The sequence below is a fragment of the Acanthochromis polyacanthus genome, chromosome 3, assembly GCF_021347895.1.
Source record: "Acanthochromis polyacanthus isolate Apoly-LR-REF ecotype Palm Island chromosome 3, KAUST_Apoly_ChrSc, whole genome shotgun sequence".
Classification (NCBI taxonomy): Eukaryota; Metazoa; Chordata; class Actinopteri; family Pomacentridae; genus Acanthochromis; species Acanthochromis polyacanthus.
The window spans coordinates 15,831,123-15,845,707 of NC_067115.1; the positions used below are offsets into that span (position 1 = coordinate 15,831,123).

At 40.4% G+C, this 14,585-nt stretch overlaps 1 protein-coding gene across 4 annotated transcripts in view; it reads left to right on the top strand.

Annotated features, from left to right (window-relative positions):
- The window catches only part of LOC110972036 (dynamin-2-like), a 28,808-nt gene that overhangs the window by 11,258 nt on the left and 2,965 nt on the right, over positions 1 to 14,585 (top strand). For 2 of the 4 annotated variants that reach the window (XM_051945363.1, XM_051945361.1), the window contains exons 9-19: positions 867 to 934; positions 2,226 to 2,364; positions 4,973 to 5,059; positions 5,146 to 5,216; positions 6,772 to 6,826; positions 9,944 to 10,054; positions 10,937 to 11,046; positions 11,149 to 11,260; positions 12,187 to 12,354; positions 13,345 to 13,571; positions 14,310 to 14,555. In XM_051945363.1, coding sequence (XP_051801323.1) covers positions 867 to 934; positions 2,226 to 2,364; positions 4,973 to 5,059; positions 5,146 to 5,216; positions 6,772 to 6,826; positions 9,944 to 10,054; positions 10,937 to 11,046; positions 11,149 to 11,260; positions 12,187 to 12,354; positions 13,345 to 13,571; positions 14,310 to 14,555 — 1,394 coding nt within the window. Of the gene's footprint in view, positions 1 to 866; positions 935 to 1,262; positions 1,402 to 2,225; positions 2,365 to 4,972; positions 5,060 to 5,145; positions 5,217 to 6,771; positions 6,827 to 9,943; positions 10,055 to 10,936; positions 11,047 to 11,148; positions 11,261 to 12,186; positions 12,355 to 13,344; positions 13,572 to 14,309; positions 14,556 to 14,585 lie in introns of all 4 variants that reach the window. The other 2 variants (XM_051945362.1, XM_051945360.1) reach the window with 1 other exon arrangement.

The window sequence follows — 14,585 nt, forward strand, 5'->3', positions numbered from 1 at the left end:
CTCGGATAGTCTCAACGAGTGTCCCACAACATACTAGAGATGAGAAGTGAACGAAAACCTCCACATTACTTGGCGATCGCTCTTTGTTGTGGTCTGTATCCAAATCTCAGGACGCCAGAAAACAAATCTCGTTCCGAAATCGCGCGCCAAAACACCGGTGAGGGAAACAGCTGTTTGCCTCAGGTGAAGAGAGACGAGTGGAGCAATTTTGTATCGGATTACAGATCAGTTAGTTTTTTCTAAACCTGGTAAAACTAATGGGTCGTCAGTGCGCATTTCGGAGTTATGGCAATAGAATGGTGCACTACACTTCGCGCAGCTTTCACAGACTACCGTACTCGGAGACGGAAACGCTAAAGTTGTGGCTAAACGTTTTACAAATGGACCCTGAAACTCCAGTTGATGCACTTCGACGTAAAAACTTCGGTAATCCGTTCACTTCTCATCTCTAGTATGTTGTGGGACACTTGTTGAGACTATCCGAGCCGGTCAGTGTGGGGGGAAAAAAAGCACGTTAGGGCGGACTTTGACGTGGTGGGGCCAGTTGCCCCATACTTTTCGCTAGCTGAGCTGCGAAGCTGCCTGCCTGGCTAAATACTGGAGCCATGTCGAAAATTTATTTCTCCATCACTCACATGTATAAAATGACATATGCAAACAGACCCCAGGTTGAAAAAAAAAAACGAAGTTTCCCTTTAAAAGCTACCTTGATTGGGCTCAGGACACTCCTAGCACTGATGGCGCAATCTTTAGAAATTCTCTGTCGCTACATTTCCAGACTACATGTCTGGCTTCACCTTAATAAAGAAGAGTCATTAATTATGCTTATAGAAAATAGAATCTAATTTTTTTTTCCTGCATCTTAGATGGAGTTTGATGAGAAGGAGCTGAGGAAAGAGATCAGTTATGCCATCAAGAACATCCACGGAGTCAGGCAAGTTGAGCCTGCAAAAAAAGCATTACATTTGTCTGTTTACCTGTCTGTCGGCTTTTATTGTCTGTGTTCAAACTTTTCATCACGTCGCTGTTATGTGTGCAGACTCTCATGTCTTCATTTTGTTGTGTTTGTGAGCAGTTTTTATTTACTGCCTGCTCGCTGCTTTATGTCTGTCGCCTCCTCCAGTCATTCATGTTTTTTCTCCCTTACTCCTCATTTGCTTTTCCACCACATCTGTCCAGTTGTGTTTTCCCAGTGTGGGTTTTTGTTTCACGCTATCCTGTGTGTCTCCTGGTCCACGTCTCCATGTCTGTATGTCCTTCAGGACAGGACTGTTCACCCCAGACATGGCGTTTGAGGCGATAGTGAAAAAGCAGATCATTAAGCTGAAAGAGCCCTGTCTGAAATGCATCGACATGGTCATCCAGGAGCTCATCAACACAGTCAGACAGTGCACCAATAAGGTATCACTGCATGGTCACCTGCCCTACTGCGACTCCCATGCAGAGCTAGTGCTGCCAGGCGCCACAACAACAGAGTAGTCTATTTTTTTTAGCAATGACAATTTTTTTTAATTGAAAACTACAGAAAAATGAGATGAATTCAAAGCAAGATTATTGCAGTCCTGCTTTGAAGTTTACCAATATGAGCATCAGTGGAAACAGTTGGATGTCCTGGCTGTGCTGCAGTGCATTGGAGTGGCATCTCCGAGAGGCTGTGTGGTTAGAAAAAGACAGGATGTGACATGTTCCTGTGCAGGTTCATTGCAAAACAAGTTGCAGGCCTGGTGCCATGCTACAGACATGCCAGCTGCTTTACGAGGCTGTACTTTGGCTGTGAGATAAATGCAAATGACAGCACGCTCACACGACGTACAGCTGAGATTAAAGGACTACTGGACAAGTGATATCTGTACACCACAGTAGTACATCCAGTACCTGATGAATATTTCACAGTAGAGGACAAACCAACATACAGATCGACACTGCCAACCCAAGAGTCATGTTTTGAGCATGGCTAAAAAGCCGTCTGTTTCACGTAGGAATTTGAAATTTCAAAGAACCTGCAGCTTGTTTCTGTTCTGAACATGAATTAGAACTAACTAAACACCTGTTTTTCTTCTTTGTCATGTTCCTCAATCTTCATCTTTCTTTTCCTTCTGTTTTCCCTCACACTACTCCGTCTACAACCATTCCTTTTTTCTTTTTTTTTACTACCACAAACCATGCTACACTTCCTCCTCTTCACCTGATATTAAACCTCCAACTCCCACGACGCCTCACCACAGGACAGGCCTGTTCACCCCAGACATGGCGTTTGAGGCTATAGTGAAAAAGCAGGTCATTAAGCTGAAAGACCCATGTCTGAAATGTGTCGACCTCGTCGTCACCGAGCTCGTCACCGTGATCAGGAAGTGCACTGAAAAGGTAAACATTGAATAGCAGAGACGTTTAAGTGATGCTGACAGAGGACAGAAAGGGAAGAGAAGTCAAGGGAAAGAAAAAACAAATACAAGTTTAAGACTAAAGAGTCAGAATTAAATAAACTAACTCACCACTGTCAGTATTGTTGTCACTGCTGCTTAAAGGCTTCACTCAGCACCCACTTTGCTGCTTCCCCCTACGTTTACCCTCAATGTTGAGTCTAAGACCCCTTTCCCATTCTGACCCTGGACCTCTAGAAACCACAATCCACTATCAGCACTGGGATCATTGATTTAACACGCCCTTACACTGCCTCATTATCCAATCAGATCTCCCACCTCCTCACTAAGAAATTTAGCTGCACAGCGGTGGTTGTTTTTATGTATTTTTCCAGTGATACATCTTTTCTACACTGTTGACACCCATAATACAATCCTCACAAGACTCCGCCTGATGCTTTCCACTCTTCATCTCTTTTTAATCAGACTTTTCTCTTCCCTGATTTGTTCAGACTTTCTATGAGCTTGAGATGACTTTGCAAAATCGGAGTTAGTTACACCTCTAAACCCCAAAAAACGAGTCTGAAAAAGCATGTTGTGTAAGAAATAGCCAAACTTCCATAATTTATCATAGATGGAAACTGTAAGAATAGAAATAATCTTTGGATTCTTAACTTCGGATGGTCTTTTAACTAATTTTGTGTGATGTGTAGTTTCTCTGAGAAAAATAGCAGAATCGAAGCTCAAATTTGTGACATTTCACTAATACCACTGTATTTTACGTGTCATTTAAAAATGTGCATAACCAATATTGTGTAGAATTTTTTTAAAAATTAAACTTTGCTATTTAATACACATGAGAAGCCATGACTGACTTGTTATTGAGCAAGTAGCAGACTAGTACAGATATACAAGCCAGGAATAGAAGTAGTGTAGCACTCGTATGCAGCCACTTTACTGAGGTAATCACCCCGAGAATGGTGAGTGCTCGGGTTCGTAAAGCTAAATGAAACTACTAAACAAATAATAGATATCAGAATATCTTAAAATAAAATGAGACCCAGAGAGTGTTTTTTTCCTTATGGGCCAGATTAACTAAGGAAAGGCCGGATTTATTACAACACAAAAATATATACAACCAATAAGTCAAGAAAACATAAAAGAAATAAACTTTCACAAAAACGAGTTATTGTCTGTTCAGATAGGTGACCCTAGATGGTCCTAATGACCAGTCCCGATGTTAATCTAAATCCCTCTCTCACATAGTGAACGACAATATTTCCCCCTCAGTTTACCCCACCGGTTCAATGTTTGCCACCCAAAAGCCACAAAGTCAATACAATAGAACAGAATTATGTCTATGCTCTGTGATCTCACACACACGCGGCCACAAGGCCAAGTTTACTCACTGTTCCGTGTTGTCAGAAACAACGCGTTGCAGCGCTGTTTGGTCCACAAAACATTGAGTGCGGTGAAACAGCGCTCACAAAAACAGTGAGTGCGGTGAAACAGCGCTCACAAAAACAGTGAGTGCGGTGACACAGCGCTCACAAAAGTTCGGTGAAAACATTTCAACCTGTATGACGCTAGCCGCCGGGCTAGCGTTAGCCACGCTGGCCTCCTATCGAACTGCTCGCACAGTCCTCCCGCTCACCATCTGACACCTGGGCTTATGGGTCCTCGGCCCCTTCCTCCAAGCCTCCTGCTGGGGCTACTGAGTCTGTCCTTGGGCCAAACCATGAGAATCTACGCCGCTGAGAGACCAAAAGAAGCTACCTGGAGCCCGATGAGCGCAGTGATTATACCTGGTCTTAGTCTGAAAGGGCCTGATGAGCGCAGTGATGCAGCCTCCTTGGGGCTGCTTCGCTGGGTCAAAAATACCCACGCAAACACACTCACAAACAGTCAAACCATAAAACAACAGCATGCAACCAGAGCAAAATAGGGCAAGATTACCTACAATAATTACCCAATTACCACCGGGCTGCAGTAGTAAAATAAAAATAGATCCACCATTTTTTTTTGTCAGTTTTGGTAATACCAGTGGGTACCTCACATTGAGATCAGTTTTTCTTTTTCGACATTTGTTAAATAAATAAAGAAATTCTACTTTACTTTTCAGGGTTTTAAAAAAAAATTGTAGCTTTGTTATACTACATAGAAGATATTTGAGTTCTCTCTACATCCAGCCACAGTTTCCATTGAAGTACAACAGTTTAAACTCCAGTGAAAAATGACACCACAGTGAATAAAAATGTGACCAGAACATAAAACCAGAAACTGCTTGGGGCTCAGAGGACTAAATTGTCGCCGATTTCTAAATTGTTGCCACAGAACTAAACAGGATGGACCAAACACTTAAAAGAAAAGAGTTCTTATCTACAGCAAACAAGAAATCTCAAGCTGATAGGAGCCTAATCAGTGCATGCATCCTTAGTCTTTTCTTGTCTCGCCTCATATTTGTGTACATTTGCGGTCAGTGGTTGGGTGAAGCTGCTTGTGAGGATACACAGTGTGCTACAGTGTTGTGCAAACCTGCATACAGTAGGTGTGTATCCCGCATCAGTCTGCAGCGGCGCTTGTGTGTGTGTTTTGTGTTTGCGTGACTACAGCTGGGCTCGTACCCTCGACTGAGAGAAGAAACCGAGAGAATCGTCACCACCTACATCAGAGAGAGAGACAGTAAGACCAAAGACCAGGTGAGTCAGACAGAGAGAAGGGATGCAGCCTTACCTGTACGGTTTTCATTCTCTGTGTACATAACGTGTCGCGTTTTGGCTCTTAGGTGCTGCTGTTGATCGACATCGAGCTCTCCTACATCAATACTAATCATGAGGATTTCATTGGATTCGCCAAGTAAGACAAACTGCACATATTGATTATATTTTTGTTCGGATCAGCAGAGTTGGAGGTTAAACTTTGATGAGATGATTAAAAATTCATCTGCAGCTATTCTGATATTCTGTTCATTTTTATTCAAGCAAAAAACAAAATCATTTGTTTCATGTTGTAAAATGTGAGAATTTTATGCTTTTTTTCATGTGATGTCATTTTACTAGTCTTTAAAAAAAATAGCAATTTGAATATATCTTAGAGACATTAGAATAAACATTTCCCCCCCCAACCAAAACTTTCTCCATCTTATTCTCTTCAACATCCAGTCAGCCAGTGTGAAGGCTCTGATCACTGAAATGTTAAGATCTTTACATTTTATCTGTAAAATAGTTACAATATTTTGTAGTAGGAGGAAGAAATTACACTTAAATGAAATAACATTTGGAGAATTAATAGAGAGGCAGTACTGGACTAATAATATAATTAGACTGTTAGAGATAATATTATTTGTAAATTTTAAAAGTCATGCATAGATTGATCAGTAGTCATTTTAACCTGAACACTTATTATGTACTAACATTTTTGGCAAGTGAACTCCTATATTTGGATACGTTTCCTACTGAGAGAGACATCTACAGTTTAAAAAGTAACATGTTAGCTCTCTCTGGTGGCAGCATGATGGCAACACACAATACCAGAAACAACTTTGGTATTTCTCTACTGTTCTGTTGTTGCTATTGTTGCTGCCAGTAATAGTAAATGTGCTCCAAACTAATCTTTGTTTTAATTTTTACCACCACTACTTGTATTTCAAGAATGCAAAATCAAAATCACTGAGAAATCAAGAATTATTAGCAAAACTATACATGCATTCCAACATGGGAGCAGTTTTTCTTTGACACTAGTAGTTATTTTTTTATATAAAATAACAGATTTTCTGATTAATGTGTACAAACCCTTAATTCAATTATAATCAGTGGATATCAGCTACTGTTCAAACTTGACAAATACAATGAACTGATAATACTGTTACTATTAAAAGTTTAGGTTTGCTGGTAAAATAAATAAAAATGGACAGTAAATGATCATAAACTAGTGTGATAATAGTTTGATAATTTAATACCAAAAAACTAAACATTTCCAGTCTGTCTTTTGTTGTTTATTCTACATCTTCTGTAAGAATATTTAGAATTTTTCTTTGTCAGTTTTGTAGTGTTTATCAGTTAAATAATGTGAAGACATGACTGCAGGCTTAGGAAACTGATGGGAATTTATGATTTTTTTAAAACAAATGATCAATTAGAAAAATAATTGCTTGAGTAGATGAAAAACAATCATTATTCATATTAGTAGTAATATTGCTTAGTCTGTGGATTAGATTAAAGGTTTTATTTCTCTTCTTTTGAGTGGAGTTTTTATTGATCAAGCACAGATAAGAGTTCATCCCACCATGAGTTACGTGGGAAAAGAAAAATTCACTGAAATGCAAACTGCCATTTGGTTCTTCAGTGTGCTATAACATGATAGAATCTGGATATTGTTAATGAGTTCATGTGACTGAATCTTTCTACCTCAGTGCCCAGCAAAGGACTGCTGCTAATATCACCAAGAAGAGAGTGATGCCCAATCAGGTAACTAAAGACACTGTTCACCTCAGCTTTAGCCTTCACCCCACTGTGGTGTAGCAGCTGCTTTCTCCTGCCGTTTTTTTGTTTTATTTCGTGTTCCTTCTGTTGTTGTCGTCGTCTCAGCCCTACTCTCCTGTCATTATTACCCTCTGTTGCTTCACATTTTCACACTCTTGTCTGTGCTTTATTTCCCTTTTCCTCTCTCTCCTCTCCTGTTCCTCCTTTTAATGACCCAGGGAGAGATTCTTGTAAGTATCGCGCCCCCTGCCCCGCACCTCTACGTGTCACTTCCTCTTTAGGTGGGTGGGGGAGTCAGCGGTCACTCAGACCATGTCGAGAAACCACATATGAGCTCCTTGATGAAGAGGGAAGTGAGAGTTACGCTAATGGATTTATCATGAGCTCTGGAACAAGAAAACACAAGTTATATGACAGTTTATTGTAATATTTTCACGATTCAAGAGGTTTTGCTCATCACATGCACGTACAGTGTGTCCTGCGCAATGCAAAGTGACTGTTTCTCAGGAACATTCCCCCCAAAAATGAAAAAGTCACATTATAAATAAGGAAGTAGTGATTGAGAAGCTGATGTTTTGACGTTGGATGTTGTAGTAGATCTGTTCTGACAGGGGGGTCTCAACGGAATTCAGACAAACTGTCTTCAGCTTCAACAGTAGTAAATGTAGATGTTTTACAACTAGCAGCAACAGTTTAAAGTTGTGGTTTACCTGTAAAAACCAGGCGTAAACTAACAGTGTAGTCACCCGTTGGTTTCAACACCGAGAAAATGAAGCCCGGATTTTGCTACTTCCTGGTCGCCGTTTTGGATTTTTTGGAGCCAGTGACGTAAAAAGCGTCATCAAACAGACTGGACCGGAGAGCAACTAGGGGCAGGATTGGCTGAGGACTCTCTTATCCCGCCCACATTTTACCGCAGAGGCTTCTGTTGCTGTCTATCAAGTATAGCCACGCCCCCTGGCTCCGCCAACTTTAACGATTTATTTAAAGTTCAGTATTTATTTATTTTAAGATCGGCCACCTGATCTCTCATTTTGACCATGAAAACTAACGGGAAAAAAATCCTGAGCTGTAGAACATCAGTCTATCAAATTTTATTTTCTCCAAAAAAGAATTGGGGTCTATGGAGAAAAAGCTTCTTGGAGCCAACCCTCGCGGACGGCGTGATATTGCAAGTTTTTGACACTTCCGGGTTGGCTTCAATTCTCGAGCCAGATGCTACGTCCACTATATATACAGTCTATGGTAAAAACACATATTTGTGAAACCACCCGCTCATATCACTCTGATGCACACTGTCATATCACTAACTTGTCACTAGTGTTTTAACCCTTTGAACCCCAGCAGTTTTTCCTGTGTTTTTTTTACTCCTGTCACATTTTTACTCATTGTGGGCTCTTCTGTACAGTTTAACAAACCTAAAATGTCAAATCATTTAAAAAAAAAAAAAAAAAGAGAACCAGAAAGGTCAATTTCATTATTTTACAGAAATTGAAAAACCATGGAATTATTGTGCAGCACATTTTCCTAAGTGCCCTCAGATGTTACCAGTAGTGACTCTGCATTGTATAGATATTGTACTGCTTTCCGTACTTGTCTCCTATCAGCTCTGTGTAAACACAGTCTGAAGTTCAGCCAAAAAGCCTCTGAATTTTTGCTATGTGACTGTTGGTCATAGCGGAGTGAATAATGACATCACAGTTGCACGAAAGAGTGCAGTTTTTTTGCCTTTTACAGAATCTGGTTCCTGCAAACAGTTTAAATTGGACACGCAGAATAAACAGATTTTGATAAAATATTATTTTACAGGGTGTTCCAAAAAAATCTGACATAATTTAAAAGCAATTATCTTGAATACTACGAAGTCTAGGTCAATGAAATTGAACATTTTAGGCCTTGAACATCAAAACTTTATTATGGGACCGATTTCATAGTAATATAGTAGTAGTATATGTAGTATAGTAGTAGTAGTAGTAGTAATATGTGCACCGCCTGTGACACGGCACACGTCATGCTGCACAGTCCTGGGTGACCGTGTGCAAGCTATATTCCAAGACGCAATATGACTTCTTGATATTGATCTGTTTCTATACATTCTGTGAAAATTTGAGGTTATTTCAACAAAAATTGCCAAAATTATCGGCCTGTGAAATGATGTCAAATTTTTTGGGACACCCTGTAATACTAAGTTCAGATTTAGGTGTCGACAAAATGACTTGATGGGTGAGCGATTTGAGGACTGAAATTCTGATGATTCCTGCCGTTTCTGACTCTGATAAATTGCCTTTTCAATCGTCTGGCAGGCTTTGGGGTTCAGAGGGTTAATTTGAAAGCAGATTTTGGTCTTGACAGCTCCTGAGGTCATTCAAGTGGCAAACATAAGGCTTTACAACTGACACCCAACTGTAGCAATCAGAACTTCTCTGTCTGACCCAGCTTTGGGAAATCTTAGTCTCACTCTACTAGATTTGATTTGTGAAGTTTATCTGTCAGTTGACATTCTACTTTTTACAGTCAGGTGTATACTGCAGTGTGAACACAAAGTATATTTAACAATGACGTGTGTCTACAGTCGTGACTTGGGTTGGCTAGAAAATATACTGAGCGTCTGTCATAAAAAAATAATAGATTCCTCCTCTGGCGTTCTATAAAGAGAAAATTCTTTTCAGCTCCACAGCTCTCTGCTGTGACTAATCAGCTGCAAGTCTCACTCTGCTACTCTGCAGTACGTTTGTGGTCACGCCCTTCAGATCAGAGAATCGCATCTGTCTGCTTGTTATCCCTGTGTGTCCTTTTGTCTTTTTGTCCGTCAGTCTGGCAAAGAGAGGGATGCAGAGAAGGTGACTTTTAATTGAAACCTCTTGTTTTTTTTTACTTTCTACATTTGTGGTGTACTTTTATAGTAGCTGCACGGGCTGATCTGGCAGCACTGTGATCTTTCACTGTGGCACCTGCATGGCTGCTGTGTTGTTTTTAATGTTGCCGTGCCATTTCTTTGACCGTTTTTGTGTCTTTAGTTGTTAGTTTACCTGTTTGCTTGCTGTAGATTGCCCCCTCTTGCTGGGTGTGTAGTGTAGTCAACTGTTGGACTCTCGTGTGCAGGTCATCCGCAGAGGCTGGCTCACCATCAACATCAGCATCATGAAGGGCGGATCCAAGGACTACTGGTTTGTCCTGACAGCAGAGTCTCTCTCCTGGTACAAAGATGAGGAGGTAAGGATGCGTACGAGACGGTTAACACACACAAATGTATAGTTTTCTCATCTTTTCTCTATGGGAAGAAGTTTGACAGCAAAATCTTACTTATTGTACTTTTAAAGAAAATACCCTGTACTTGTCAAGTCCACCTCTCTTTCCCTCCAAAGGATGCAAGGACAACTCAATTCAAGTTTCCAACTCAAACTTTTATTTTCCTTTTAGTTGGTTGATTGCGTTATTTCATTAGATTAGACACCATCAAACATGGAACCAAAAGTTGACATATTAACCATTTAAATGAACAAACACTTAAGCCTTTCAAAGCAAACAAAGAACAATTTCTACTAAGTGTTCACATTTTAAGCCTTTCAAACTGAACAATGAATCAACATTCTAGTAAAGTTCAGCAAATTGTAACATTCAACAGAAAATACAGATATTCTATATTTTTCTTTAAACTCAAAATGAAATATCTTAATTCAAACTCACTTAACATAAAATCAAATAAGCAAATGGTGCAGTGCCTTCACCAACCAATCACACACCAGCCAACACAAACTTGACCATATCAAGAAACACCTCAAACCACCAAGAAAGCAAACATTTCACCAACCACTGGCGTCTTTGGACTGAATCCATGAGTGGACTTGGATCTCCTTTGTTCTTTTCCTTGCTACTTTCTCCTCTGAAGATTGTCTGAATGACTGACCTCCCTCCGGTCCTTCCCAGGTGCTCTGGATCAGTGATGAACGCTTTGCTGTGACCGGTGCATTCTGGGAAGTGTAGTATTTAGTCCCATGTCCTGAGATTCAGCTCAACACTGCTGCTGTTAAAGTAGGTGATGTTGCACTCTGCTTTCTTTTATGCTAATTTCTGCAATACTCCCTGATTTTCCAGGAGAAAGAAAAGAAGTACATGCTGCCTCTCGACAACCTGAAGCTGAGAGATGTGGAAAAGGGCTTCATGTCCAGCAAGCACGTTTTTGCCATCTTCAATACTGAGCAGAGGTGTGGATGCTGTGAACTTCTAAAACCAGTGCTTTTATGGTTTGTTTTGTGTGTGTGTGTGGGTGTTTTATTCCTACATCATTGTGCATGTGTGCCTTACAGGAATGTGTACAAAGACCTTCGTCAGATTGAACTGGCATGCGACACTCAGGAGGATGTCGACAGCTGGAAGGCCTCCTTCCTCAGGGCTGGTGTTTACCCAGAGAAAGACCAGGTGCAATAAAAGCGTATTCACATTGCAATTACTGCAGGATTCCAGTAGAATCTGGATTCTTTAAATGTGCTCGAAAATGCACAGCGCTCTGTGACATGCAGTGTTTACCTGAGCTTGTCAGCTGTTTGCATACTGAACAGAATGCATTTTACTTGTCAAAAGATTTTACATATTCCATTAAAACGTTTCCAGAATAGGTTTGCACAGGACAAAGGCCCTTTTTTAGTAACATTGTTCGACATGCTTGTTCAATTTACTGCCCTGCTGATAGAATATCCAGGCCACTGTTTACCTTCCTTGTATTTTCAGCGTCTCTACTGCAAATATAACATCCTCGACTGGTGTTTCTAAATGTATTAGTTTTAGAGAATGCACCTAAACAGATCTGTTGTGATGTTCAGAGATACTGTAGATATAAGGCTACTCCAAAGAGAAGCAATACTCGGATGAGATCTTTAAGCTTGTGCTAGAGAAAACGGTGAGTCATAATTTAAAGGTTTTATGTGGCCTCAAATCCTGCTGAAAGTCAATCAGTGTTGTTAAAAGGCATTTTCAGTTGTTTATTTAATTTTTAGTTCAAAACGCTCAAAAGCTCGGCTAATTTCAGGTTTGGTCGGATTTGAGTGACAGCAGCTGGACAACCCACTGACTGTCAGTAAGAGCTTTAAATACTGCATCATCCTGATTAGTGTTCAGAAGTATGAGACATCACATTTTTCCAGCAGATTTCCACCCACTTCAGATCAGTGGGCAGCACCAAGACAAACCCCCCCCCACAAAACTAGATTCACCAGATTCACTGTTCAAACTTTGGCAGGAAACAAATCGTACGTGTAGAGTGAGACGTTTTTAATGAATCACACTGACACAAACACTTTCTGTATCCCTCTCTTGTTTTTCTCCATCCTTGTCTTGTTGTCCTCCAGCCTGAGAACGAAGATGCGATGAATTCTAGCGACACGGTGTCCATGGATCCGCAGCTGGAACGACAGGTGGAAACCATCCGAAACCTCGTGGACTCGTACATCGGCATCGTCAACAAATCCATCAGAGACCTCATGCCTAAGACCATCATGCACCTCATGATCAATAACGTGCGTTTCCTGTTTTAGTCTTGCTGCTCTTATCAGCATTTTATAGCAGCATCATGCATAATATGTTGTCTAGATCTGTAGTTCCCGTAGATGTACCAATGACTCACTATTATAAGATATATTGATATGTATGGAGAATTAAAGTCCTGTCTTAAAGGTGTTTTTTTAGTGGAATATTAAATCTTAGTTTAAACATCTCAAGATGAAGAAATACATGTAATAACCCTCTGAAGCCTAAAAAGTGCTCGCAGGTTTGAAAGATGGTATTATCTTTCAAAAATCCCAAAAAATATCACCTTTTGTCAGAGCTAGAAACTATTAAAATAGGAATATTAACTGGATTTTATACTTTCCAGTGTTCCATGAATTAATCGTATGTGATGTACAGTTTCATTAAGAAAAATAGCAAAATGTCAATTTAAAATGATGACATTTCATCAAGATCACTTTATTCTACAGATACCATGTAAAACCTTGCTAAAAATAAACAGTTTGCTCTGACCAGATTCCTGTAAAAACCACAAAATCTCCCCATGTCAGCATAACAATGAAGCCACCAGTCAAGTGACAAAAATTCTGGGACTTGGTTTGAAATACACAAAGTGTTCACACAGAGCACATATGAGACAAATATATGTAAAGTATGTAGGGTCACCATGGATTTGTTTCCAGTAATAACAACACCTCTGGGAACAAAATGTTTCACCTGTTCAATTTATTATTAAAGAAAATCCCATTTTCTATTTCAAGATTTATGGCTTTGTAAGTGTGTCATACTGCACAAAAGACATCTTTGAGTCCTCTCTATGTCTAGCTATGGTTCTACTGTTTCCATAGAAGTGCAGGACTTCATATTGCAGTGAAAAATTAACCCACACAGATTTATTTTTTTATGACAGGTGCAAAGAAGGCCCAGAAACTGCTAGGTGTTCTGAGGGTTGAACTCTCAGTCACTCTATTGTCTGTAACTGTATCCTCTCCCATTTCCAGGCGAAGGACTTCATCCACTCGGAGCTGCTGGCGTACCTGTACTCGGCCGGTGATCAGGGCAGTTTGATGGAGGAGTCAGCAGAGCAGGCTCAGAGGAGAGATGAGATGCTGAGGATGTACCACGCTTTGAAAGAGGCCCTGGTCATCATTGGAGACATCAGCACCACCACGGTTTCTACTCCTGTGCCTCCACCGGTAGATGACAACTGGATTGCCAAAGACCCAAGGTAGCAATCCTATTAAAAAAGAAAACATACCCAAAATAAAAGCATTGAAATCCATGAGAAACCAAAGTGTAAAGACACAAAACACACGTAAGTATGAACAGAACAGATCTTTGCATTGATGAGACATTTACATGTACAGACATGTAGCCTATTGGTGGCTATGGGCTTAAAATCGTATCTTCATCTAAAATCTTAAACCAGTTGAGCTTCACAGCTCAGTTGGTTTTATTACTCAAACCCTCCAGCAGAGGTCCTCTATTGGCTGTTACTTTTGTCCAACATATAAAACCAACTGCACTGCCAAGCCTTCTTTGTGCTTTTTTTATTATGTATCCCAGTAAATAATAATAATAAGAAACCTGCTTCTCTGTAGCACCTCTCAAAACTGAAGTTACAAGGTTCTTTTCATCACATTTAAATACACAAAACATTAGATTATTAGATATTACAAGAAATAAAACAGAATGTTTTATAGAGATTGAAGATGTTTTTTTTCCATAAAGATCTGAGCAAAGATGAAAACTGTATTACAATAATAACAACCAGCATAAACATGCTAAGATTCAATTAAAGAGTCATACAATGTAAATTAATGTAATGTGCTATTAGAACTTTAGCAGAAGATATGTGATGTTCAACATGAGGAATTTACCAAACACAAATATGTGCTTAATTGGCTTCTACAGGTTCACACTAAAATTGAAAATGGACATTAATTTTTGATCATTTCTGTCACAGTCCTCCACCAGCTTCCCGTCCCGCCATGTCAACGGCGCCTCCTCCCAGCCGACCCCCAGCGGTGAGAGGTCCCACTCCGGGCCCTCCGCTTCCTCTCAACCCCTCACCTGCATTTGGAGCCCCGCCTGTTCCTTCCCGACCCGGACCTCCATCAGTGTACCCAGGCGACCCCAACTCTGCTGGCGTGCCTCTCATCCCGTCCAGGCCGGCCCGCGTTCCTCCAGGGCTGCCGCCGGGGATTCCCAGGTAAAATCGTGAATATGCACACACACAAAC